Below are 27614 nucleotides of genomic sequence, written 5' to 3' on the forward strand. Positions count from 1 at the left end.
CATTTCATACCCAGGATTAGGTTCTACAAAGTTTCTCCCTGAAGTTGGGAGCTTTGTATTGCAGGTTTTATTTTGCATTGTTGATGTTCACTCGCGGGGCAGCAGGATTCGAGTGACAGAGCAGAGCGAGTCCAGAGCCAGACTGCAGCCGCGGCCAATGTGCCTGTTGGCGCTTTGCACATTTCTTCCTGTAGGGGAGCTGCTGACTCAGGGCCTGCACCAGGAGGCTCATCTTGTCCGCTCTGTGTTGCAGTGCACTCGTTGGGTTGTTGAGGCTCAAGTGCAAAGATTAAAGGGGAAGTCAGAGGGAAACAAAGGCCAAAGCGGCTCACGCCTGCAGCAAGTAAGGTTTCTGGATACAGCCCTGCTGGGTATCGGGGGCTCTTTGTTGCATTCTGTCACTGGTTTCGTGCAGAGTCAACTGCAGCTGAAAAGTTATCCCGAGACCCCTCCGAGTTATAATTATAAAACACGACATTGGCTCTTCACCGTGTTGAGGTTAGCAACTAGATTTTCAAAGTTGTTCTTGCAAAAGAATGGAGACGCAATGATCTTTTATAAATGTACATTTTTTCCCTGTAGTGCATGTATGTGCCTCGATGTTTATAGAGTTTATTTAAATGCTTATATTTTGTGGTTATGTGTGGATGTCGCATTTTGCAGCCTAGTTTACTAAGTGTAATGTAGTGGATTTAAGAACATAACATAAGAAATTGGAGCAGGATTAGCCACTTGGCCCCTCGAGCCTGCTCTGCCATTCAATAAGATCATGGCTGATCTTTGACCTCAACTCCTCCACTTTCCTGCCCGATCCCCATTTCCCTTGATCCCCTAGGGTCCAAAAATCTATCAATTTCTCAGCCTTGAATATACCCAACGATTCAGCACACACAGCCCTGTGGGGCAGAGAATTCCAAAGATTCACAACCCTCTGAGTGAAGAAATTCCTCCTCGTGGCTGACCCTGTATCATAGAACATATCCTGAGATGATGTCCTCTAGCTCTAGACTCCCCAGTCAGTGGAAACAACCTCTCCGCATCTATCTGTCCACCCACCTTAGAATCTTATGTTTCAATGAGATCACCTGTCATTCTATCTCCAGAGAGTATAGGCTCGATGTCTCAGCACAACCCTCTAATTCCAGGAATTAATCTAGTGAACCTTTGTTGCACTGTCTCTAAGGCAAGTATTACATAGGATATATGACACAGAAACAGGCCATTCGCCCAACCAGTCCATGCTGACCTTTATGCTCCATTCGAGTTGCCTCCTGTCTTTCCTCACAAAAATCTTTCAGCATAACCCTCTATTCCCTTCTCCCTCATATGCTTCTCTAACCTCCCCTTAAAGGCATCTACACTATTTGCTTCAACCACTCCCTGTGGTAATGAGTTCCACATTCTCATCACTCAAGGTAAAGAAGTTTCTTTTGAATTTCCTATTTGATTTCTTGGTGACTATTTTATATTGATAACTATATCTTATAGCTATGCTCTTCCCCACAAGTGGAAACATTCTCTCTGTATTGACACTATCAAAATCTTTCATAACTTTAAAGACCTCTATTAGGTCACCCCCTCAGTCCTTTTTTCAAGAGAAAAGGGAGCCAGCCTGTTCATCCTTTCCTGATATGTATACTTTCGCATTTCTGGTATCACCCTTGTAAATCTTCGCTGCACCCTATCCAGAGCTTCTATACTCTTTTGATAATATGGCGACTAGAGCTCTGGTCCAACCAAGGTTTGATACACGTTAGCATAACTTTCCTACTTTTCAATCCTATATCGCTAGAGATAATCCCTAGTGCTCTGTTTGCTTTTTTTTACGGCCTTGCTAACCTGTGTCACAACTTTTAATGATTTGTGTATTTGTACTCTGAGATCCTTTTGTTCCTCCACCCCACTTGGAGTCGCACCCTCCAAGTGATAAGTGACCTCCTTATTCTTCCTACCAAAATGTATTACCTCACATTTATCTGTGTTGAACTTCATTTGCCAATTATATGCCCATTCTGCAAGTTTATTAATGTCCTCCCGTAATTTGTTGCAGTCCTCCTCAATATTGACTCGCCCTCAATTTGGTGTCATTCGCAAATTTAGAAATTGTGTTTTTGATTCCAAAGTCTAAATCGTTAATAGAAATTGTGAACAACAGTGGTCCCAGCACTGATCCTTGTGGAACACCACTATCCACCTTCTGTCACTGTGAATAGCTACCCTTTACTCTTACTCTCTGGTTTCTGTCTTCAAGCCAGCTATCTATCCATTCTGTTACTTGTCCCCTGACTCCGCATTCTCTGACCTTGTTCATCAGTCAGTTATAGGGTACCTTATCGAAGTACATCCTTCCTCGGATAAGGAGAACGTAACTGCATAGCACTCCAGGTGTGATCTCAACAAAGCCCTGTACAATTGTAGTAAGACTTCCTTACTCTTTTACTCCAACTGCCTTGCAATAAAGGCCAACACGCATTTACTTTTCTAATTGCTTGCTGTACCTACATGTTAACTCTCTGTGCTTCCTGTACGAGGACACCTAAATCTCTCTGAACACTGACATTTAATAGTTTCGCACCATTTAAAAAATATTCTCTTTTTCTATTCTCCCTACCAAAGTTAATAACCTCACATTTCCCCACATCATTCAACCTGTCTATATCCTTTCGGAACTAGGGGGCATGGTTTAAGAATAAGAGGTCGCCCATTTAGAACTGAGATGAGGAGGAATTTCTTCTGAGGGTTGTAAATCTCTGGAATTCTCTGCCCCAGGGAGTATGGAGGCTGGCTCATTGAATATATTTAAGGTGGCGATGGCAGGGTTATGGGGAGCGAGCAGGGAAGTGGAGCTGAGCCCAAGATCAGATCAGCCATGATCTATGATCTTATTGAATGGTGGAGCAGGCTCGAGGGGCCAAATGGCCTACTCCTGCTCCTGTTTCTTATGTTCTTCTGTTCTTTGCAGGCTCTTTGTGTCCTCTTCACAACTTGCTTTCCCACCTAGCTTCGTATATTCAGCAAATTTGGATGTGTTACATTTGGTCCCTTCAACAACAACATCTTGTATTTATAATAGCACCTTTTAATGTAGTTTAAAAGTCCCAAGGTGTTTCACAGGAGTATTATTAAACAAGAAAATTTGACACTGAGTCACGTAAGGAGAAATTATGGCAGAAGACCCAAAGTTTGGTCAAAGAGGTAGGTTTTAAGGAGCGTCGTAAAGGAGGAAAGAGAGGTAGAGAGGCGGAGAATTTTAGGTAGCAATAGAAGGCATGACCACCAACGGTTGAGCGATTATAATCAGGGATGCACAAGAGGGCAAAATGCAGAATTAGAGGAGTACAGACATCTCAGGAGATTGTAGGGCTGAAGAAGATTACAGAGATAGGGAGGGGCGAGGCCATGAGGGATTTGAAAACCAGGATGAGAATTTTGAAATCGAGGCGTTGCTTAACTGGGAACCAGTGTATGTCAGCAAGCACAGGGGTGATGGGTGAATGGGACTTGGTGCGAGTTAGGACATGGGCAGCCGAGTTTTGGATAATCTCAAGTTTTTATATAGGGTAGAATGTGGGAGGCCAGCCAGGAGTTCATTGGATAGTCAAGTCTGGAGGTAACAAAGGCATGGATAAGGTTTTCAGCAGCAGGTGAGCTGAGGCAAGGGTGGAGAAGGGCGATGTTATGGAGGTGGAAATGGGCAGTCTTAATTATGCTGCGGATATGTGGTCGGAAGCTCATTTCACGGTCAAATATGACACCAAGGTTGCGAGCAGTGTAGTTCAGCCTCAGACAGATGGTAGGGAGAGGGATGGAGTCAGTGACTAGAGAATGGAGTTTGTGGCAGGGATCGAATACTTAATTGGTGAAAATTTCTGCTTATCCAGAACTGGATGTCGGACAAGCAGTCTGACAATTTAGAGACAATGGAGGGGTTGAGAGAAGTGGTGGTGAGGTAAAGCAGGGTGTCATCACAGTGTACATGTGGAAATTGACGCTGTGTTTTTGGATGATGTCGTCAAGAGACAGCATGTAGATGAGGAATAGGAGGGGGCCAAGGATTGATCCTAGGAGGACACCAAAGCTAACGATGCGGGAGTGGGAAAATAAGTCATTGCAGGTGATTCTCAGGTTATGATTAGATAGATAAGAATGGAACCAGGCACGTGCAGTCCCAGCCAGCTGGACGACAGTGGAGAGGTGTTGGAGAAGAATGGAGTGGTCAATCGTGTCAAAGGATGCAGACAGGTCGAGAAGGATGAGGAGGGATAGTTTACCTTTGTCATAGTCATGATACTGTGGAAGCTCTTACCATCTGTTTCTTGCTAGTTTACTCTCATTCTATTTTCTCTCTTTTTATCAATTTTTTGGACATCCTTTGGTTTCTAAAGCTCTCCCAATCCTCATTTCATTGAAAAGTTAACTTATCTTTTAGTGTCTTCTCAAGATGTGGGTGATGCTGCAAAGGCCTATTTTGGTTCTCGATCCTTAGTGGCCCTGAGCAGATAGTGGTGGGTCTCCTTGAACCACTGCAGTTCAGGTGCTGATGGTATTCACACAACTGTTTTCATTAGGGAATTCCAGATTTTTGCAATAAAAGCAGAAAATGCTAGAAAAACTTAGCAGGTCAATCAGCATCTGTGGAGCAAGGAAGGTCGGGTTAATGTTCCAGGTCAATGACCTTTCGTCAGAACCACCACAATTGTTGTTCCTGGACCAGTCTACACCACGCACTCTGTTCTCGACATCTACATCAACCCTCTCCTTGGCTACTGTCTCCGTGTCCTATTTGATCTTGAGCTGACCTTCTGATCCATTGCAAAGACTGCTTCATTCCACCTCCTGTAACATTGCCGATCTCAACCCATCTTCTGCTGAAAGCCTCATCTCTGCCTTTGCCCCTCTCGACTCAACTATCGCAAAACAAGGTTAGTCGACCAACCTCCACTCTTCATAAACTTCAGCTCATCCAAATCTTTGCTGCCTATATCCAGTCATGCAGCAAGCCCCGATCACCTATCACCCCTGTGTTCACTGACCGACAGTGGTTCCTGGTCCCCTAACACCTCCTATTTTAATATTCTCAACCTCCTGTGTAAATCCCTTCACAGCCTCACCTCCCCCTTCCTGCCTGCACCTATTTTCTATGTTTCTCTAACTTACTTCCACCCTTCAATCCCTCAACCCCAAACCTCTGTTTCTCTCACTCCAGGCTTTTGTTCATCCCCCTCCCCCTCTTTCCTTCGGCCCACCAATGGTGGCCGTGCCTTCAGCTGCCTGGACTCCACATACTGGAATTCTCTCCCTTAACCCTTCTACCTCTGCTTCTCTTCCTTTTAAGACCATACTTAAAATCCACGTTTTTGAGTACATTCCTAATATTCTTCTCCTTTGGCTGACCATTCATTTTCTTTTGATTAAACATTTGTGAAGTACTTTGAAATGAATTTTCTACATTAAAGGCACAATAACGTTAAGTTTACAATCAGACTGAAGTCTGTTGGCCCGCCCGTCCAGAAATTCCTGAATCGTAAACTGGACACCAAAAGAGTGCCACCCCCCACCCCCGTACTTCTCTGTTTGACGAAATGCAGGAATAGCCATTAAGGCCTTTCAATGATTTTTTTAATCAGCAATGTAAATATTGCACTGAGCTCATGATCCCACCCAGATGTGGTGTCCTGCACTCTGTCCTGCCTTGACTTTGGCAGATGGTGGTACATCTACAAGAGCCGAACATCATTACAAGTCCAACATTTGCTCACTTTGACTCCTGATGATCAGCCATCTTACTATTTGTGCTTTTCCCTTGTTTACTGCGAATCCAGCTACTAAATTTTGTTGTGAACGTTTTGCTTTATAAGTTAACATAAATATGCTGCACTGTAAATTGTAACAGCGTTAGGTGCTCAGAAAACTGAACAATATGCTTATCTGCTGAGCATGTTATTTTCTAGTAAGTGTGTGAATTATCGTTCAGTTATATCGTAATCACTAACCGTCATAAATCATCGGAATCCTAGCAGGCAGCAGAAAAATTGTAAGGAGGAAAATGCCTTGCCATGAACAGTAAATATTTTATAAACACACCTGATAGCTATTTTTACGCCTGCAATTTGCACTCAGGATTCAAATAACGTATTAAACTGCTCCACATTCGTGCTCATACTTCATCCCTTTGTCTAAACCCCCTTTCTGGGTTTTCTGTCCTGCAATCACTCCTGGTATCTACTGGGTATATCATACTTTTAGTCTTGTCATTATACAGAGTGTGCGCATAATATAGTTCTTAATTAACTATGGTGTAAGGGTGGAGTTTGGAAATTTGTGCAGAGTTGTTTGCTGCTTAATATTTTCTAGCAAATTAGATGCTCCTCCGTTCTGTGCCACCAGATGGTGAGATGCCTTTTTTAAAGTAGTTGTTTCAGGCTGCTCATGTCTCCTCTCCTGTATGTATGTTTGTTTCTCTCCAATGAGTGGCAGTGTGGTAGTGCTGGGTAAGAGTTTCTCCCCAACTGACACGACTAGCTAGTCTGTATTACCAGGTTTATCCTTCTTTTTGAACCAAAGTGTTACACTGGCTATCCTCCTGTCCCATAGCACAGTTTGCATATTTGAGGAGGATTGAAGTAAATGGTCTGAGCCTCTGCTGACTCTTAGGATTCTTTCAACAGCCATCAGGACCCACTGACGCATTCAACTTGCGTTCTGCTTATTTTTCAGAACAAAATCAAGTGCTGACTTGGTTCAGCACTCTTCCCTCTGCGTCAAAGGGTCATAGGTTCCAGGCCCACTGCGCAACCTGAGCATGTAATCCAGGCTAATACTTCAGTGCAGCACTGAGACATTGAACCATGACCCTGTCTACCCGTTCAGGTGGGTGGGTGTAAAGGATTATTTGAAGAACAGGGAGTTCTCCAAGTGTCCTGGCCCTCAACCAGCAGCAACTAAAACAGATTTACTGATCATTTATCTCGTTGCTGTATGTGGGATCGTGCTGTGCACAATGTGGCTGCTGCGTTTACCTATATTAATGTCATCAAAAATAATTTGTTGACTGTGAAGCACTGTAGGATAACTCAAGGATGTGACTTGTGCAAGTTCTTTTCTCTCCAACAGGTGTTCCATATCCTGCTCTACTGCACGAACATGTTCACTTCCATGCTTATTTGTTAAAGCTGATGCAAAATATTTATTATTTTTATCCTCTATAATTAGAATCTCCTTCATCACTGAGCAGTGTTGATTTCCTTCGAATGATTTGCCTGTGAAAGCCCTTTTTATTTCCTTTTATGCTATCTGCCAGCCTTTTTAAATATTGTCTTTTAGCCGCCTTCACTGCCTATATTCCTCATGGTTTCAGCCCTAAGTACTGCTTAATTTTAATCTCTCCTAATTCTTTGATGCCTTATTGCCTTAATACGAACACATTTGTTCCTTTGTTCCCATTTGTTTTATATTCTATCCATCTTATATTTCAAGATTTCCCACTGCCGATCCTTCCCAATTTCCTACCCAATTAATTTGGACACGATCCTCACTTATTTCACTGACCTTTGCCCTTTTAGTACAGCACCCTTATAAGAACATAAGAAATAGGAACAGGAGTAGGCCATACAGCCCCCCGAGCCTGCTCCGCCATTCAATAAGATCATGGCTGATCTGATCATGGACTCAGCTCCACTTCCCTGCCCGCTCCCCAAAACCCCTTATCCCCTTATTGTTTAAGAAATTGTCTATTTCTGTCTTAAATTTATTCAATGTTCCAGCTTCCACAGCTCTCTGAGGCAGCGAATTCCACAGATTTACAACCCTCAGAGAAGAAATTTCTCCTCATCTCAGTTTTAAATGGGCGGCCCTTATTCTAAGATTATGCCCTCTGGTTTTAGTCTCCCCCATCAGTGGAAATATCCCCTCTGTATCCATCTTGACATGCCCCCTCATAATCTTATGCGTTTCGATAAGATCACCTCTCATTCTTCTGAATTCCAATGAGTAGAGGCCCAACATACTCAACCTTTCCTCATAAGTCAACCCCCTCATCCCCGGAATCAACTTAGTGAACCTTCTCTGAACCGCTTCCAAAGCAAGTATATCCTTTCGTAAATATGGAAATCAAAACTGCACGCAGTATTCCAGGTGTGGCCTCACCAATACCTTATATAGCTGTAGCAAGACTGCCCTGCTTTTATACTCCATCCCCTTTGCAATAAAGGCTAAGGTACCATTGGCCTTCCTGACCACTTGCTGTACCTGCGTACTATACTTTTGTGTTTCATGCACAAGTATCCCCAGGTCCCTCTGTACTGCGGCACTTTGCAATCTTTCTCCATTTAAATAATAACTTGCTCTTTGATTTTCTTTCTGCTAAAGTGCGTGACCTCACACTTTCCAACATTATACTCCATCTGCCAAACTTTTGCCTACTCACTTAGTCTGTCTATGTCCTTTTGCAGATTTTCTGTGTCCTCCACACATAGCTTTTCCTCCCATCTTTGTATCGTCAGCAAACTTGGCTATGTTACATCATTCCCTTCTTCCAAGTCATTAATATAGATTGTAAATAGTTGGGGTCCCAGCACTGATCCCTGCGGCACCCCAGTAGTTACTGGTTGCCAACCAGAGAATGAACCATTTATTCCGACTCTCTGTTTTCTGTTATCTGACTGAGCATGATCCTTTTTGTTTTTATATTGAGCCTAACTATCTATGTTCGCTATTTCCCAAATTGTTCTACCCTCAAGTTATTTTTCCCATTTTACTTCGCAGAAATAAATCAGGCAACACATTTTTCCTTGCAGGACTAGAAACATACTGATCTAGGAAGCAGTCCTGGATACATTCGAAGAAGCATTTCCACTCTGACCACGTGCAATCGCTTTATTCCAGTCTGTGTTGGGATAGATAAAATCATCCATTACTTTTGCCTCGTCGAGCTTGCGTAATTTCTCAGAACTATCTATTATCTCATCGTTTTTCTACTTATTTCTTAACTTCATCCATATAGATTTGCTTAACATTAACACTCCACCTCTTCCCTCTCCCCCCCCCTCAAGGCATCTTTAAATTTTAGCCCTGTGCTTTTTCTTTCAGGCAGCATGAATAGTTTGATCTCTCCAGCTCGTGCCCTGAAGAGTTTCAGCACCTGCTGTATCTTCTGGAGGAAGTGCGCATCAAATGAGCTGTGTGGAGCATGGAGCGCGAGAGCAATCTCTGTGAATTTCTATCTGAACTTCAACACCATCGAGCAGAGATCCAAAAGACTCTGTGCGCTGCTGGGACTGCAGTCAAAGCCTCCGTTTGTATTCGCAAGACACAAAAGCAGCAAAAGCTCAAAAAAGGGGAAAAAGAAAATGTTGCACGAGGAACCGGATGAGGAAGAGGATGATCCTGAGAAAAGTGACGACGAGGATGAAGCCGAAGAGGAAGAAGATGACATCCAGCCTAAATCTTACAAAGACCTTGAGAAAGTAGTGTCATCTTTCAGATTTGATCTCATCATGAAAGCCGGTCTGGATATGGCCAGGAAGTAAGTACCGTCTCTCTTTGGAGTGTCGAGAAAGCACTGGGAAGGCATGACAGTGTCCGCCCCATTGCCATCTTTAAGCAGCAGATACTGCTAGTTAATCCGGACATGCCGCTCCAATGATTAACTGTCACAGAACACAATGATTATTCATCTTGCGTGTTATGTCTCTTGTTACATACTTCTTTCCAAAATTGCTGGACTGGCTCTTTTTTTAAAATTCGTTCCTGGGATGTGGGCGTCGCTAGTAAGGCCGGCATTTATTGCCCATCCCTAATTGCCCTTGAGAAGGTGGTGGTGAGCTGCCACAGAACCAGAGAGAGCAGTTAAGAGTCAACCACATTGTTGTGGGTTTGGAGTCACATATAGGCCAAACTGTGTAAGGATGGCAGATTTCCTTCCCTAAAGGATATTAGTGAACCAGATGGGTTTTTACGACAATCCAGTAGTTTCATGGTCACCATTACCGATACTAGGTTTTCATTCCATTTTTTAATTTGCTGAATTTAAATTCCCCAGCTGCTGTGGTGGGATTTGAACTCTCATTCGCCAGATCATTAGTCCAGGCTTTCTGGATTACTAACCCAGTAACATAACCACTATGCTACCATACCCTACTCTAATGAATCATAAACTGGTTACGGCTGACAGTCTATATGAATAAAGTTAAGAAATAGGAAGTGAAATGGTACAATTCTTGCAGTCCATTACAGACCACCAAAGAGATGAGGTAAAAGGGGAGATTCGGAGAGATGGATTACCTGTATTACTAATGGTATTTGGGTCAAGCATGGAGCAAATATGCGAACAATCCAAAGTGGAGAGGAAGTGAAAGCGTATTACTAGAACATCCATGACAACACAGCAATAACTAGCTTCAGCTCATAGTTTGAATTCCCAATAAATTGCACTCGGTCAATTATAAGAACATAAGAAATAGGAACAGGAGTAGGCCATACGGCCCCTCGAGCCTGCTCTACCATTCAATAAGACCATGGCTGATCTGATCATGGACTCAGCTCTGCTTCCCCGCCCACTCCCCATAACCCCTTATCCCCTTATTGTTGAAGAAATTGTTGATTTCTGTCTTAAATTTATTCAATGTCCCAGTTTCCACAGCTCTCTGAGGCAGCGAATTCCACAGATTTACAACCCTCTCAGAAGAAATTTCTCCTCATCTCAGTTTTAAATTATTCTAAGATCATGCGCTCCAGTTCCAGTCTCCCTCATCAGTGGAAACATCCTCTCTGCATCCACCTTGTCAAGCCCCCTCATAATTTTATACGTTTCGATAAGATCACCTCTCATTCTTCTGAATTCCAATGAGTAGAGGCCCAACCTACTCAACCTTTCCTCATAAGTCAACCCCCTCATCTCCGGAATCAACCGAGTGAACCTTCTCTGAACTGTCTCCAAAGCAAGTATATCCTTTCATAAATATGGAAACCAAAACTGCACGCAGTATTCCAGGTGTGACCTCACTAATACCGTATATAGCTCATCATATCACAAACAAGATGGTTATTCCCATTGTCCTAAAAAGTTTCAGACATAAATTCCAATTTTCTCAACGAGAACGCTAATGCAGGTTTGGGGCCATGGTAAATAAATGTCAGTCACATAGAAACATAGAAAATAGGTGCAGGAGTAGGCCATTCGTTCCTTCGAGCCTGCATCACAATTCAATATGATCATGCCTGATCATGCAACTTCAGTACCCCATTCCTGCTTTCTCTCCATATCGCTTGATCCCTTTAGCCGTAAGGGCCACATCTAACTCTGTTTTGAATATATCTAGCGAACTGGCCTCAACAACTTTCTATAGTAGAGAATTCCACAGGTTCACAATTCTCTGAGTGAAGAAATTTCTCCTCATCTCAGTCCTAAATGGCTTATTCATTATCATTAGACTGTGACCCCTGGTTCAGGACTTCCCCAACATCGGGAACATTCTTCCTGCATCCAACCTGTCCAATCCTGTCAGAATTTTATATGTTTCTATGAGATCCCCTCTCATTCATCTAAACTCCAGTGAATATAAATCTAGTCAATCCAGTCTTTCTTCATATGTCAGTCCTGCCATCCCGGGAATCAGTCTGGTGAACCTTTGCTGCACTCCCTCAATAGCCAGAATGTCCTTCCTCCGATTCGGAGACCAAAACTTTACACAATATTAAAGGTGTGGCTTCACTAAGGCCCTGTACAACTGCAGTAAGACCTCCCTGCTCCTATACTCAAATCCTCTCGCTATGAAAGCCAACATACCATTTGCCGCCTTCACCGTCTGAGTACCTGCATGCCAACTTTCAATATCTGATGTACCATGACACCCAGGTCTCGTTGCACCTCCCCTTTTACTAATCTGCCACCATTCAGATAATATTCTGCCTTTGTGTTTTTGCCATCAAAGTGGATAACCTCACATTTATTGACATTATACTGCATCTGTCATGCATTTGCCCACTCACCTAACCTGTCCAAGTCACCCTGCAGCCTCTTAGCATCTTCCTCACAGTTCACACTGCCACCCAGCTTAGAGTCATCTGCAAACTTGGAGATATTACATTCAATTCCTTCGTCTAAATCATTAATGTATATTGTAAATAGCTGGAGTCCCAGCACTGAACCTTGCGGTACCCCACTAGTCACTGCCTGCCATTCTGAAAAGGACCCATTTATTCCTACTCTTGCTTCCTGTCTGCCAACCAGTTCTCTATCCACGTCAATACATTACCCCCAATACCTTGTGCTTTAAATTTGCACACTAATCTCTTGTCAAAAGCCTTCTGAAAGTCCAAATACACCACATCTACTGGTTCTCCCTTGTCCATTCTACTAGTTACATCCTCAAAAAATTTTAGAAGATTTGTCAAGCAAGATTTCCCTTTCATAAATCCATGCTGACTTGGACCGATACTGTCACTGCTTTCTAAATGTGCTGCTATTACATCTTTAATAATTGATTCCAATATTTTCCCCACTACCGATGTCAGGCTAAACGGTCTATAATTCCCTGTTTTCTCTCTCTCTCCTCCTTTAAAAAGTGGTGTTACATTAGCTACCCTCCAATCCATAGGAACTGATCCAGAGTCTATAGAATGTTGGAAAATGACCACCACTATTTCTAGGGCCACTTTCTTAAGTACTCTGGGATGCAGACTATCAGGCTCTGGGGATTTATCGGCCTTCAGTCCCATCAATTTCCCTAACACAATTTTCTGTCTAATAAGGATTTCCTTTAGTTTCTCCTTCTCGCTAGACCCCTTTTTTAAAGATGGTCACGATCACTGCATCTCTGAGATCTCCCTGCATGCTCTCCTTCCTTCAGATGCGAGAGATGAGGTCATGTATTCGTGCCAGTAGTGCATCTCCACCATACTTCAGTGTCTCAGCAGGGATGCCATCAGCTCCTGTAGCCTTGTTCTTAAGCTGTCTTATGGCTTTTTCTGCCTCGTGCAGTGTTGGGGTTTTACTGAAGTGGTGGCGGGTAGCGTGCTGCGGGATGGAGTTGAGGACATGCGAGTCAAAGGCAGAGTCTCGGTTGAGGAGATTTTCGAAGTGCTCCTTCCAGTGGACCCTGACTGCCTCGGTGTCCTTGATGAGTGTTTCCCCGTTCTTGGCCAGCAGTGGGGTGGGGCCTTGGGTGTTTGGACCGTAGGTGGCCTTGACTGCGATGAAAAATCCTCGCACATCATGGCTATCTGCCAGCTGCTGTATCTCCTGTGCTTTCTCCATCCACCACCTGCTGTCCATGTACTTAACGTATGTCTCTTTCCTTATCCTCAATTGTTTCCTTTTTAGCTTTATTCATCCATGGAGTCTCAATAGTGTTTCGTTTGTTCTTTTCTTTGAGGAATATATTGTTCTTGCACTCTGTTGAACACCATTTTAAATGTTTCCCATTGCTGTTCTACATCGCTGTTTGCCAATATTGTTGCCCATTTTATTTTCCCAAGTTCTGTTCTCAGCCCCACAATTAACTTTTCTCAAATCTGGTTTTTGTCATACTTATGTCCTTCTCAAATATCATCTTAAAGCGTATTATATTATGGTCATTATGGCCTAGATGTTTCCCTACTTTTACTTCTCTTATCTGCTCTGGTTCATTCCCCATTACTAGATCCAATAGCAAATCCTCCCTTGTTGGGTTTTTTACATATTGGGTTAGAAAGGAGTCTGGTACACAATGTATGAACTTCATTCCCTTATCCCCTTTACCTACCTCTTCTGTCCAGTTAATATCGGGGTAGTTGAAATCCCCCATGATTATTATTCAATGTTTTTTTACTCATTTCTCTAGCTTGTCTGCATATTTCTTCCTCCACCTCCCTTCCATCATTAGGTGGTATGTAGACTACACCTATTTGTGTGTTTGATCCTTTATTATTTTTTATCTCTATCCATATGGATTCTATTTTTGTCTTGCTGATAGCTGCGTCATTTTTTTCTGCTGCCATTATGTTATCCCTAATAAGTACAGCTACTCCACCTCCCCTTTTCTCCCCTCTATCTTTTCATAATATGTTATATCCTGCAATATTTAATTCCCAGTCATGATTTTTCTGTAGCCATGTCTCAGTAATCGCTACTATGTCTGGTTCCTCGCAACACCTGATTGCCTCCAACTCCCCTTGCTGTACAGACAGTTTAACTCATTTTAATAGGATTTCCTCTCTCTCTTTTTGTTTAACCATCTTTTTAGACTCCTGTTCTATAACTATTTATTCCCTTGTGGGTGATGTTGCCAAGTCAGTATGTATTGCCCATCCCTAATTATTCTGAGCACATTAAGAGTCAACCATATCGGGTGGTTGTGCACTTGGGATGTCACTTCCTCAAAAATGTTCCCGAGATTGGCCAAGCTGGATCTTCCACTTCTGGAACCAAGTTGGCTGCCACTTCGGTTATTTTCATATATGATAATCTTCAACTTATTGATATGCAGTTACTGATTAACCAATGGACCTGCATTTACATGGGTTTGTTTTGTCAACTTTCTTGGCTGGTTTCCAATCCAGTGGAATCTTCACTGTGCTCATTGACTTCCTTGTGACGACTATCAGCATTTTGTGTCTCAGCTCACTGAGCGTTCCCAGGTATAAAGCCTTTGTCCCTCAGGATTTATCAGTTTGAATTCTTTGTCTGCCTAGGACCTCCATGCGAGTGATGTCAAAACCATTCACTTTAGTTGTGGATCCTCTGATGCTGCTAGTGTCTCTAGTGACCATTTCAGCAAAGTAATCGTGTAGTATGTTTACTAGCTTTAGTTCACCCTCCATTCCATTTGCATCTTTAAGGAATCTCTGGTCTTTATTGATAAGTCTCTTGCTGCTGTAAGAATTCTTACTGTGTGGTGCCTGCAGCTATGTTTACTTATAGCGCTTTCCTCTCCGTTAGGCACCTTCCCCTCGCACCTTTACTTTATTCCTTCTCATCATTATCTTTAGATCATCCATACTCCATTTCCCGGCCAAGGTGCATCCCGCTCCAGTGTCGCTGCCATGGCCATCCTGGCTAGCTACAGCCCTCGGGAGTTTCACCCCCCCCCTCCCTCCTGCAGCTTGGGATAACTTGGCATATGAGGAAAGGAGGCGGCGGTGAGGGGTGTTCTAGTGTGTTTGTTTCAGTTGACAGCTACGGCATCTGCTTAACAGACATATAGACCGTGCCCTCACTGCTACCTTGCAGCAGCTCAGAGCACTGCCTTTCCTCCACTAGCATTCCTTATCGACGTTGTATCTATGGGCTCCCAAATAAAGGTGGTGAAATTAGCTTGTGCTGGCTGAACTGAGTTTGTGTCTTTTTCAGAACTTGTTTGAATCAGCTTTCATGTGGCTCACGACCAGTCCCAACGAGACTTGAATTTGAAGCCGGGTCCTGCAGATGTCGCTGAATGTTGTACCACCCAGAACCAGCCAGTGCCCTCTTTAACACGGGCTTGTGTTTTGCTTTGCAGCAAAGTGGAAGACTCCTTTTATGGTAACAAACTGAGACTAAACGGAGAAAAATTGCTGAAGAAAAGTAAAGTGGTACGTTTTATTTTTTCACCTGAATATTTTTTGAATGTACTCATTGTAGCAATCTAACAGCTGTCCATCAATGTGTAACTTTAGTTAACGGGAGGGGAGTATCTGCATCCTTTGCGACGCCCGCCTTTCCTGTCAGTTACTGTTTACTATCACAGGTGTGACAGTGACACCATATTCATCGAGTCTGTTCCCAGTACTTTTACCCAAACAATAAACAAATGTACGATCCTCTTTTTTTTCTTCTTTCCCCCCCACCCCCCCAATCAATTGCTGACCTTTGTTGCATTTTGCACTAAGTACCGCAGCCTCCTTTAACTAAGAGCCAGTACAGTGGGAGTTGTGTTCCTCTATTTAATTGCTGGGCTGCAGTTTTGGGGTCTGGTCAGGTCAGGGATCCAGAGCCGGTCTTTTACCTACACTGACCTGCCGTGTGGGTTGAAGCCAGGATTCTCAATTAACTGAATTTTGATTATTCACCTCAGGAAGTGGAAATCTCCCCTGGCAGATAATCGAGGAACTACTGTACTTGCAATCCTACAAGAGCTGTTTTGTTTAACTAGAAAAAGTAATTAAACAGTAACTGACTAATAGAACGTTTCCACATGATCCCAAAACATGGCATTTGCCTAATCCCTGATTATGGGTGGGGTGGGTAGTATCATTAACCTACATAGAGATTGAAACCATCTGCCCTGTGATTTTTTTTTAAAGCAGAAAATGCTGGAAATACGCAACCGGTCAGGCCCTTGGTTCTGACGAAGGGTCATCGACCTGAAACGTTAACGCCGTTTTTCTCTCCACAGATGCTGCCTGATCTGCTAAATATTTCCAGCATTTTCTGTTTTTATTTCAGATTCCAGCATCCGCAGTATTTTGCTGTTGCCCTGTGATAAGATTACCCTGTAGCTCTTGGTGAGAACTCCCAGCTGCTGTCATTTTGCTTCCATAATTATATACCGGGAAGGGAGCATTTTTCACCGAGCCCAGTAATCACAAGATGCTGCAGGGATGACCAGTCCTTGCGGCAGAACTAACATCTGCCCGATCAAGATGGCAATGCTTGGGCCCATGCAGATTTCTTTTGTCTGCTTACAGAAGGCTGCGGTTATAAAGATAGTGATTGTATCATTCATTTTGGAAAAATTAGACAAGCATGTTCTATTTCTTAGGTTATACAAAAGATAGAGATTTAAAACATGGGGGGAAAAGAAGCAAAAGTATTGAAAATCTGAACTAAAATCAGCAAAATGCTGGAAACAAAACGCAAGTCTGAAGCATCTATAAAAATGTTGGGGCTTCGTCAGAACCAACCTAAGGCCTCTAACCAACATATTAGCTTTCAAAGAGAGAAATATTTATGGTACTAGGTGTTAGCCGTGGCTCAGTGGGTAGCACTCTTGCCTCTGAGTCTGAGGTTGTGGACTCAAGTCCCACTCCAGGGACTTGAACACACAACCTAAGCTGACACTTCAATGCAGTGTTGAGTGAGTGCAGCACTGCCAGATGTGCTGTCTTTTGGGTGAAAGAGGAGCCTGGGAGTTCTCCCTGGTGTCCTGACCAATATTTATCCCTCAATCAACATCAATAAAAAAAAAATTAAAAAAAAATCTGATCATTATCACCCACAACACTTCTTTGGCTGCAAAGTGCTTTGGAACATCCCAAGGTTATGAAAGGCGCTATATAAATGCAAGTCTTTTCATAGAATCATAGAAATTTATGGCACAGAAGGAGGCCATTCAGCCCATCGTGCCTGTGACGGCCGAAAAAGAGCTATCCAGCGTAATTATACTTTCTAGCTCTTGTTTAGTATCTTTGTAGGCTATGGCACTTCAAGTGCATATCCAAGTACTTTTTAAATGTGACAAGGGTTTCTGCCTCTACCACATTTTCAGGTAGTGAGTTCCAGACCTCCACCACCGTCTGGGTGAAAAAGGTTCTCTTAATTTAAATTATTTTAAATCTATGCCCCCTGTTTATTGACCTCCTCTGCTAAGAGAAATAGGTCCTTCCTATCCACTCTATCCAGGCCCTTCATAATTTTATACACCTCAATTAAACTCCCCTCAGCCTCCTCTGTTCCAAAGAACATAACGTCAGCCTATCTAATCTTTCCTCATAGCTTAAAATTCTCCAGTGCTGGCAACATCATGGTAAATCTCCTCTGCACCCTCTCTAGTGCAATTGCATCTTTCCTGTAATGTTTTTGTTAACGATGGTATCAAAATATTTGATCAGGTGTGGTTGAATGTGCTCATAGGACACCTGTTCACCTAATCGGTCTACACTTGGGGAGGGAGTGACTGGGATTTTACAGCAGACTAACCCGAAGCCACTCCCCTGCTCCTCAAACAAAAAATACACAGCTGGTCAAAACAAGTTAATGTTACGGGTGGAGATCCTTCATCAGAACTCGCTCACTCCAGTTAGCCCTTGGGGTGTTTTATTTAATATGCATACAAATTAAACTTTTTTTCCCGACTTCACATCTGTAAAGATGTTTTTTAAATTATACAAAATAACACAGCAGTAGAGGAATGTAGACATCATGAGAATGCTGTGTAGTGTTTGGGGAATAAATCTAAAAGTTCCACAGATCCTTGAAAGTAGCAGGCCAGGTAGATAAGCTGGTTAAGAAGGCATATAGAATGCTTGCCTTTATTAGCCGAGGCATAAAATACAAGAGCAGGGAGGTTATGCTTGAACTGTATAAAACACTGGTTAGGCCACAGCTGGAGTACTGCGTGTAGTCCTGGTCACCACATTACAGGAAATATATGATTGCACTGGAGAGGGTACAGAGGAGATTTACGAGGATGTTGCCTGGAGTGGAGAATTTTAGCTATGAGGCTGGATTTGTTTTCATTGGAACAGAAGAGGCTGAGGGGAGACCTCATTGAGGTGTATAAAATTACGAGAGGCCCAGATATAGTGGCTAGAAAGGGCTAATTTCCCTTAGCCGAGGGGTCATCAACCAAGGGGCATAAATTTAAAGTAATTGGTATAAAGTTTAGAGGGGATTTGAGGAGAAATTTCTTCATGCAGATGGTTTTGGGGGTCTGGAACTCTCTACCTGAAAGGGTGGTAGAGGCAGAAACATTCACCACATTTAAAAAGTACTTGGATGTGCACCTGAAGTGACCTAGAGCTGGAAAGTGGGATTGGCGGGTTAGTCTATTGTTGGCCGGCACACGATGGGCCAAAATGGCGTCCTTCCGTGCTGTAAACTTGTATGATTCTATGAAAAGGAAGTAAAAGAAACTGAGGCTGAATTTCCACAGCGATCTCCCGCAGAAGTCTGAGCAATTGCATCAGCGGCTGTTTAAAGTTGTCTCTCGGGGATTTCTGTTGCTGAAGTTGAAGAGATCGGGAGGACCAGTGTGTTAGTGTACTGAGTGCCTGTAGTTTCTAAATGGCTCAACTGCATTGAGGTCTGAAAGCATATTTGTTTTCCTTTTGTACTTGTAGGTGAAGGAGGGTGATGTCCTGGATCATCTTGTTGGGGAGGATAAGGAAGGCCAAACAGTCACCGTCATGAGGGTGGTGGTGAGAAAGATTGCCGAGGAAATGACGGCCACGGATAAATACAGAGTGACCTTGAGACGCTGGAAAGAGCTGCAGCTGCCCAGAGAGGAAGTGTTCAAGTGAGTCCGCGCTGTCCCCTGGACCAACTCCGGCTGTACAGAGACCATGGATCTGTGAGATGTGATGCAGGGGCTTTCCAAACACAAGGCTGTAACACAGCAAGAATCAGCGCGGAAGCTTTCTTTCCCATTTTTCTCCATGAGGACATCAGGAATTCGCATTTCTGTATCATTCGTCGCGTGAAGAACATTTCCGCATCTTTTCCGAGGGGATGCATCAAATCAAGGAGGAATTTGGGGGAGATGAAGGGGAGATGAGAGAGGATTTTAAAATGCTTTTTGAACAGAGTAATATAGGTTTTGGAAGATAATTTTTAAAAAGCAGGTGAATAGTGAGTGCAAGCTCAGCCTGTTCTGGTGGTGTGGAGGGAATGGGGAAGAAGCAGTGACTAAGACTGAGGAGCAGGGTGTGCAGGGACGGACATGTTGCTGGAGAAGGTTACTCGGACAGAGTGAAGCAAGACCATTGAGGGGTTTGCAGATGAGCCTGAAAATGATTTGCCTGGACACAGTTGAGTTGAGTTTGGCAAGGACAGGGGTGACTTGCGCTGCACTTTGTGTGTTGGAGAACGCAGGTTATAGAGCCTTTGATTAGTTGACGTGTGCAGACGGGCTGGCGAGGAGACTGTCCACAGACTGCAGAAACAGGCCATCCGGCGCACCAAGTCTTTTCTCCCCGCGTCACCTAGTCTGATCTTTCCTCCCCCTAATACCGTCTCATATTGCTCTTTTTCATTCAACTGTGTTGTGGAAAAATATTTCCGAGACTGTATAATATATAAAGAGAGGTTTATTAAATCGGCGACAAAGCTTTGGGAGAAGTGTTAAAGACCCCTGTCTTTGAACCATCTTCTCAAATTGGTATCTGCAGTGAAGTTCTTTTATCTTACAAATTATGTCACTTTACAACACATGCTTTAGCACTACAAAGCTGTTACTATCGAAGGCTAAGCTTTTGATATTAATCATCCTGCATTGTGACAGGGCAGTATAAACAAGTGCAGGTCTTTTGGCACCGGTATAAACAAACATACCCAGCACTTAACTCTCCAGTGTTCATTATCTCACTTTCCTATCTCCATAACTCAAGGCCAGCATACCTTAAAGTCTAACTGGTTTTTTTATATAAAGCATAATGCATCAGTATTGTCCCTTACAAAATTCATTAAAGGTGAAAATAAAACACATGTTTGGTCCCGTATACAATCAAGTATATGTCCAAAAATCCGCTCCAACAACTGTCTGATTCCCTTTCCAAAGAATTTACGCAGTCTGCTTCAACCATTTGTGGCGGAAAATTCCAAAAGCAAACCCCACTCTGTGAAAAATGTTTTTCAAAACATCCGCTTTCATTCTTTTTGTGATTATTCTAAATGTGTGTCCTCTCATTCCCGCCTCTGGCCAGTGAAACATCGGCACTTATCTTCTTGTAACCCTTCAGAAACCTGAAGATCTCTCCATCTGATCACTAGTGAGAAAAATCCCTGGCCCCTTGCGTTTCTCTTCGCAACCTCCCATCCCTGGTGATATCCTGAGATGTTTGAAATGCTTGAGTGTTTGGAAAGTTGTTGCTGAAAAGAGATGAAAGGGAAGGATTGTGGTTTTGATAGCGATTGGGGCGAGTATGACAGGTCAAGTGTGGCACAGCGAGCTGCAGAACGGAGCAACTTGTACTGTACCACAACTAAATCCAGACATCAGATACACACCCCAGCGGCACCATGTGGCATTACTGCTCCTGGTTGATCCACACCAAGAAAACTCTTCAGCCTCGAAGTGACTGCTTGCGATAGCAGCAGCTGAATGTGTCTGTACGATATTCCTTTGGCTGCTATTTTAACACATTTATTTTAAATTGGTGAACACCTTCGCTATAGGATTAGAGGAATTTCGTAGGAACGGGTTAAGCATCTGTCCACTAATTCGGCAGCAGTCCGTTGTGGACCATTAAAGACGATTGCTTCTGTCATTGGTTCAACTGAGCTCTCCTTGCGTGTTGGGTCTGCCGGTATCATCCGTTGCTCACGAGGCAGCTGCTGGATACGGGCGAGAAGGTCAGAGGTGGTTTCTCTCCATTCCCACAGGCAAGCAGTCAGCCTCCAGTCAGTCAGCAGCTCTCTGACAGTGTGAGCAAGATGGTCAGTGTGCTGTGTGGGGGAGTCGTAGACTATGTCCTGCCGCTCCAGGCTGCAATGTGCTGAAGTACTACACCACTGTCACTTAGCATTTTACAGAAGCTCATTGTACTGATTAAAGCAAGTGTACTTCATGCCATAATTGTTCACTTTTTTTGTAAACTGCATGGCATAGGATTTTTTTTAACGTACAATATGTGTGTACTTTTATCAGTTAAAAGCATTCCTAGGGTTCTAATTCGAATAATCCATGTCAGCTAGTGTATTATGGATTCGAATTCCCTCTTTTTTTTTTTTCCCCCCCTGCCAGCCTGGCTGATCCCCTGGGGATCATAGCACGAGTGAGTTCCAGTCAACCTCTTGTGATTTGGTCTTTGACATTTCTGGCACCATGTGATTGCTGCTCAATCACATTGTTAAATAATGAATAGCGGGCAATGATTGTAGGGGCGGCAATCTGACTTGAGACATGGAGGCGATGTCACAAGCTCCAATAATATCAAGGCTATAATCTCATTGTAGAGTTCAAATAACTAAACAAACAACTAGGATAACACTCTGGGGTTTTCGAATCATTCTCTGAACTCTGTGATACAGTTACAGCATTGAAATTACTTTAGTATCTAACGTCTGTTTTATTTCATGTGTACACTTTTTCTCCATCATGCTTGGTGTGTCACAGTTCTGACACACTTAATTATAGCTAGATTCAAACAAATTTCTTGCATTTGACTGCTCATGTGCAGATTTCTTACAGGTAAATAAATCCCTTAATTTAGACTGTGTAGAGAGACTTCCCCCCCCGCCCCCCCGGCCCACTTCCCCCTTTCCCCCCCCCCCCCCCCCCCCCAATCAACAGCCAATACCTTACCGCCAGATTCGGAGGCCCCTGAAATGCTTGGAGCTAGAGAGGGTGCAGTTTCACCTGGGTCTCAGAAAATGGTGGCTGATTCCCAGCTCCACTGGGATTCTGCCACACTTTGATCGGATCTTGAAATTCGAGTTGGGGGAGCCATGTATTTAAAAAGAAAAATAAATCCAATCATTTGCAAACTGTGAGAAACTTCATAGGAACCGGTTCTGGGGGAGGTGGGACCAGTACAAACCGGATGGTCTGCACCTGAGCAGGACCGGAACCAATGTCCTAGGGGGAGTGTTTGCTAGTGCTGTTGGGGAGGGGTTAAACTAATATGGCAGGGGGATGGGAACCTATGCAGGGAGACAGAGGGGAGTAGAATAGGGGCAGAAGCAAAAGATAGAAAGAAGAAAAGTAAAAGTGGAGGCAAAAATCAAAAAGGGCCACATTACAGCAAAATTCTAAAGGGGCAAAGTGTGTTAAAAAGACGAGCCTGAAGGCTCTGTGCCTCAATGCGAGGAGTATTCGGAATAAGGTGGATGAATTAACCGCGCAGATAGCAGTTAATGGATATGATGTAATTGGCACGGAAACATGACTCCAAGGTGACCAAGGCTGGGAACTCAACATCCAGGGGTATTCAACATTTTAAGAAGGACAGACAAAAAAGAAAAGGAGGCGGGGTGGCGTTGCTGGTTAAAGAGGAAATTAATGCAATAATAAGAAAGGAAATTCGCTTGGATGATGTGGAATTGGTATGGGTGGAGCTGCGGAATACCAAGAGGCAGAAAACGCTAGTGGGAGTTGTGTACAGACCACCAAACAGTAGTAGTAAGGTTGGGGACAGCATCAAACAAGAAATTGGGGATGCATGCAATAAAGATACAGCAGTTATCATGGGTGACTTTAATTTACATATTGATTGGGCTAACCAAACTGGTAGCAATGCGGTGGAGGAGGATTTCCTGCAGTGTATTGGGGATGGTTTTCTCGACTAATATGTTGAGGAACCAACCAGGGAGCTGGCCATCCTAGACTGGGTGATGTGTAATGAGAAAGGACTAATTAGCAATCTTGTTGTGCGAGACCCCTTGGGAAAGAGTGACCATAACATGGTAGAATTCTTTATTAGGTTGGAGAGTGACAGTTAATTCAGAAGCTATGGTCCTGAACTTAAGGAAAGGTAACTTTGATGGTTTGAGGCGTGAATTGGCTAGAATACACTGGCAAATGATACTTAAAGGGTTGACGGTGGATAGGCAATGGCAAACATTTAAAGATCACATGGATGAACGTCAGCAATTGTACATCCCTGTCTGGAGTAGAAATAAAACTGGGAAGGTGGCTCAACCATGGCTAACAAGGAAAATTAAGGATAATGTTAAATCCAAGGAAGAGGCATATAAATTGGCCAGAAAAAGCAGCAAACCTGAGGACTGGGAGAAATTTAGAATTGAGCAGAGGAGGATAAAGGGTTTAATTAAGAGGGGGAAAATAGAGTACGAGAAGAAGCTTGCCGGGAACATAAAAACTGACTGCAAAAGCTTCTATAGATATGTGAAGAGAAAAAGATTAGTGAAGACAAACGAAGGTCCCTTGCAGTCGGATTCAGGTGAATTTATAATGAGGAACAAAGAAATGGCCGACCAATTGAACAAATACTTTGGTTCTGTCTTCACGAAGAAAGACACAAATAACCTTCCGGAAGTACTAGGGGACCGAGGGTCTAGTGAGAAGGAGGAACTGAAGGATATCCTTATTAGATGGGAAATTGTGTTGGGGAAATTGATGGGATTGAAGGCCGATAAATCCCCGGGGCCTGATAGTTTGCATCCCAGAGTACTTAAGGAAGTGGCCCTAGAAATAGTGGATGCATTGCTGATCATTTTCCAACAGTCTATCGACTCGGGATCAGTTCCTATGGACTGGAGGGTAGCTAATGTAACACCACTTTTTAAAAAGGGAGGGAGAGCGAAAGCGGGTAATTATAGACCAGTTAGCCTGACATCAGTGGTGGGAAAAATGTTGGAATCAATTATTAACGATGAAAAAGCAGTGACAGGATCGGTCCAAGTCAGCATGGATTTATGAAGGGGAAATCTTCTGGAATTTTTTGAGGATGTAACTAGTAGTGTGGACAAGGGAGAACCAGTGGATGTGGTGTATTTGGACTTTCAAGGCTTTTGACAAGGTCCCACACAAGAGATTGGTGTGCAAAATTAAAGCACATGGTATTGGGGGTAATATACTGACGTGGATAGAGAACTGGTTGGCAGACAGGAAGCAGAGAGTCGGAATTAACGGGTCCTTTTCAGAATGGCAGGCAGTGACTAGTGGAGTGCTGCATGGCTCAGTGCTGGGACCCCAGCTCTTTACAATATACATCAATAATTTTGATGAAGGAATTGAGTGTAATATCTCCAAGTTTGCAGATGACACTAAATTGGGTGGCAGTGTGAGCTGTGAAGGGGATGCTAAGAGGCTGCAGGGTGACTTAGACAGGTTAGGTGAGTGGGCAAATGCATGGCAGATGCAGTATAATGTGGATAAATGTGAAGTTATCCACTTTGGGGCAAAAACGCGAAGACAGAATATTATCTGAATGGTGGCAGATTAGGAAAAGGGGAGGTGCAGCGAGACCTGGGTGTCATGGTTCATCAGTCATTGAAAGTTGACATGCAGGTACAGCAGGCGGTGAAGAAGGCAAATAGTATTTGGCCTTCATAGCTAGGGGATTTGAGTATAGGAGCAGGAAAGTCTTACTGCAGTTGTACAGGTCCTTGGTGAGGCCTCACCTGGAATATTGTGTTCAGTTTTGTTCTCCTAATCTGAGGAAGGACATTCTTGCTATTGATGGAGGACAGCGAAGGTTCACCAGACTGATTCCCAGGATGGCTGGACTGACATATGAGGAGAGACTGGATCAACTGGGCCTTTATACATTGGAGTTTAGAAGGATGAGAGGGGATCTCATAGAAACATACAAGATTCTGAGGGGACTGGACAGGTTAGTTGCGGGTAGATTGTTCCCGATGTTGGGGAAGTCCAGAACCAGGGGACACAGTCTTGGGATAAGGGGTAGACCATTTAGGACTGAGATGAGGAGAAACTTCTTCACTCAGTTGTTAACCTGTGAAATTCCCTGCCGCAGAGAGTTGTTGATGCCAGTTCATTGGATATATTCAAGATGGAATTAGATATGGCCCTTATGGCTAAGGGGATCAAGGGGTATGGAGAGAAAGCAGGAAAGGGGTACTGAGGGAATGATCATCCATGATCTTATCGAATGGTGGTGCAGGCTCGAAGGGCCGAATGGCCTACTCCTGCACCTATTTTCTATGTTTCTATAAAATGCCTTATAGGCACAGGGATCAAAATGTCTAACCTCTAATTCACCTTAGCAATAACACTCTTTTATTTTAAAATTTAAAAAGAAAACCAGTCTGACTTGTAATTGTCATCATCATCATAGGCAGTCCCTCGGAATCTCGGAAGACTTGCTTCCACTCTCAGTGAGTTCTCAGGTGGCTGTACAGGTCAATGCGGGTGTTACAGTCTCTAACAGGTGGGACAGACAGTGGTTGAAGGAAAGGGTGGGTGGGGAGCCTGGCTTGCTGCACGCTCCTTCCGCTGTCTGCGCTTGATTTCTGCATGCTCTCGGCAATGAGACTCGAGGTGCTCAGCGCCCGCCCGGGTGCTCTTCTTCCACTTTGGGCAGTCTTGGGCCAGGGATTCCCAGGTGCCGGTGATAGTGTAATTTGTAATTGACCCAAATGCTGACTGCGCGAATGCAGAGCAATTGCACCTTGTAGCCTTAAAGTGCCACACACCAACACTTAAGCAGCGGAAAAATGCATTGTGCTGTAGACGTAATAGAAGAGCTCATCCCTTGACCATGAGCAGAATATCAAGATATATGCAGCTAAGGTGGGTCAATGGAGTTGAGGTACAGATCAGACATGATCTAATAGAATGGGCTCAAGGGGCTGAATGGCCTACACCTGTGACTATGCCATGGGAGATCTACCATATGTAAAAGTCGAGTGCAAACTCAGACACCATACTTTGTTATCGATGCAAAACCATTATTTTTAAAACCAGAAAAGCCAATCATTGACCTGGAGCCTAATATTTACAAGTACTTACAACTGTCCTCTAATTGATCTCCACAGCTATATTTAAGAACATAAGGAATAGGAGCAGGAGTAGGCCATTTGGCACCTCGAGTATGCTCGGCCATTCAGTAAGATGGCTGATCTTCCTATTAAGACCAGTGGCTTTAAGCGATCCATAAGCCACACTGCAGACCTCTTGTGAGCAATGCCAAGGGTGAACTGAGTAAATTTTATACAATAATAGTGTGTTCCTGGAGCAGAGTATTTGGTTGTATGGTGGGTGAGATAGTGTTATGTGTGTGATTGTCTGTCTCATGCATTGACAATTATTACAACTGCAAACGTAGGTTTAAGGAACAATAATCCACAGCGGTAAACACAAAGTATCTCTGTATATTTTAGTATCTATAGCTCTCAAGTATTCATTCTCTATGCAAATCATTATTATTGGAATAAAAACATTTTCACTCCTCTATAAACTACCCTTTATTGACTTAAATGTATGGATCCCATTTAAAATATTACAGATGTGGAAATCTTTGGGTATCACTCAGTTTCCACTGATGTTATAACCACTGTTTTTACCCCGTGTGGTCTGATGGATGAGCCTGTTCATAGATATTGGCATCAGAACCAGCAGGATTGGATCCCTTTGTAATTGGCGGGATCATTCACTGATGACCTCTGATGCACACCTCGCTGGAGTATGTGAGGTCGGGGGAAGTCATTTCATTATAATACCAAAAGTGAGCACCCACCTAGGAAGGGGGAATAGGAATGGCATGAGGTTTCAGAATTTCCCATGTGGAAAGATGCTGCCATTGTACCTATCAGCACTCTACATAGAATTTACAGCACACAACATGCCACTCGGTTCCACAGGTTTATGCCAGTGTTTATTGTCCACTTGAGTCTCCTCCCACCTTACTTCATCTAACACTCTCAGCATTTCCTTCTGTTCTTTCTCCCTCATGTACTTAGCCATTTGCCTCAACCATTCCATGTGGTAGCCAGTGGTTGGGGGGGTATTAATATTACCTTTAACTAATAATCTATAGATTGTAGAAGAAAGAAAGCCCTCCCAAAGCATATCCGCCTGAGACAGAGTACTTGGTACCCCTCAGACATCTCCAATGAACATCCAACCTAGGTCATTTTCAAAGTACCTTGGTATAGAAAACAGAGAGTCGGGATAAATTATTCATTCTCTGGCTGGCAACCAGTAACTAACTAGTGGGGTGCCGCAGGGAACAGTGCTGGGACCGCAACTATTTATAACCTACATTAATAAGTTGGAAGAAAGGACTGAGTGTAA

At 43.4% G+C, this 27614-nt stretch overlaps 1 protein-coding gene across 1 annotated transcript; it reads left to right on the top strand.

Moving 5' to 3' along the window:
* Positions 1–300: 300 nt before the first annotated feature.
* On the top strand, positions 301–21984 carry mtres1 (mitochondrial transcription rescue factor 1). Its single transcript, XM_070884545.1, has 4 exons — positions 301–498; positions 9088–9523; positions 15477–15549; positions 19018–21984. The coding sequence occupies exons 2-4, from the start codon at positions 9093–9095 to the stop codon at positions 19195–19197; spliced, it is 684 nt and encodes a 227-aa protein (XP_070740646.1). The 5' UTR covers positions 301–498; positions 9088–9092; the 3' UTR covers positions 19198–21984.
* Positions 21985–27614: the final 5630 nt, after the last annotated feature.

The sequence above is a fragment of the Pristiophorus japonicus genome, chromosome 7 (assembly GCF_044704955.1).
Source record: "Pristiophorus japonicus isolate sPriJap1 chromosome 7, sPriJap1.hap1, whole genome shotgun sequence".
In the NCBI taxonomy this organism is placed as follows: domain Eukaryota; kingdom Metazoa; phylum Chordata; class Chondrichthyes; family Pristiophoridae; genus Pristiophorus; species Pristiophorus japonicus.

Coding starts and splice junctions, on each gene's coding strand:
- mtres1 (XM_070884545.1), top strand. CDS start 9,093: ATGAATAGTTTGATCTCTCCAGCTCGTGCCCTGAAGAGTTTCAGCACC. Junction 9,524..15,476: donor GGTCTGGATATGGCCAGGAA/GTAAGTACCGTC, acceptor TTTGCTTTGCAG/CAAAGTGGAAGACTCCTTTT. Junction 15,550..19,017: donor TGCTGAAGAAAAGTAAAGTG/GTACGTTTTATT, acceptor TTGTACTTGTAG/GTGAAGGAGGGTGATGTCCT.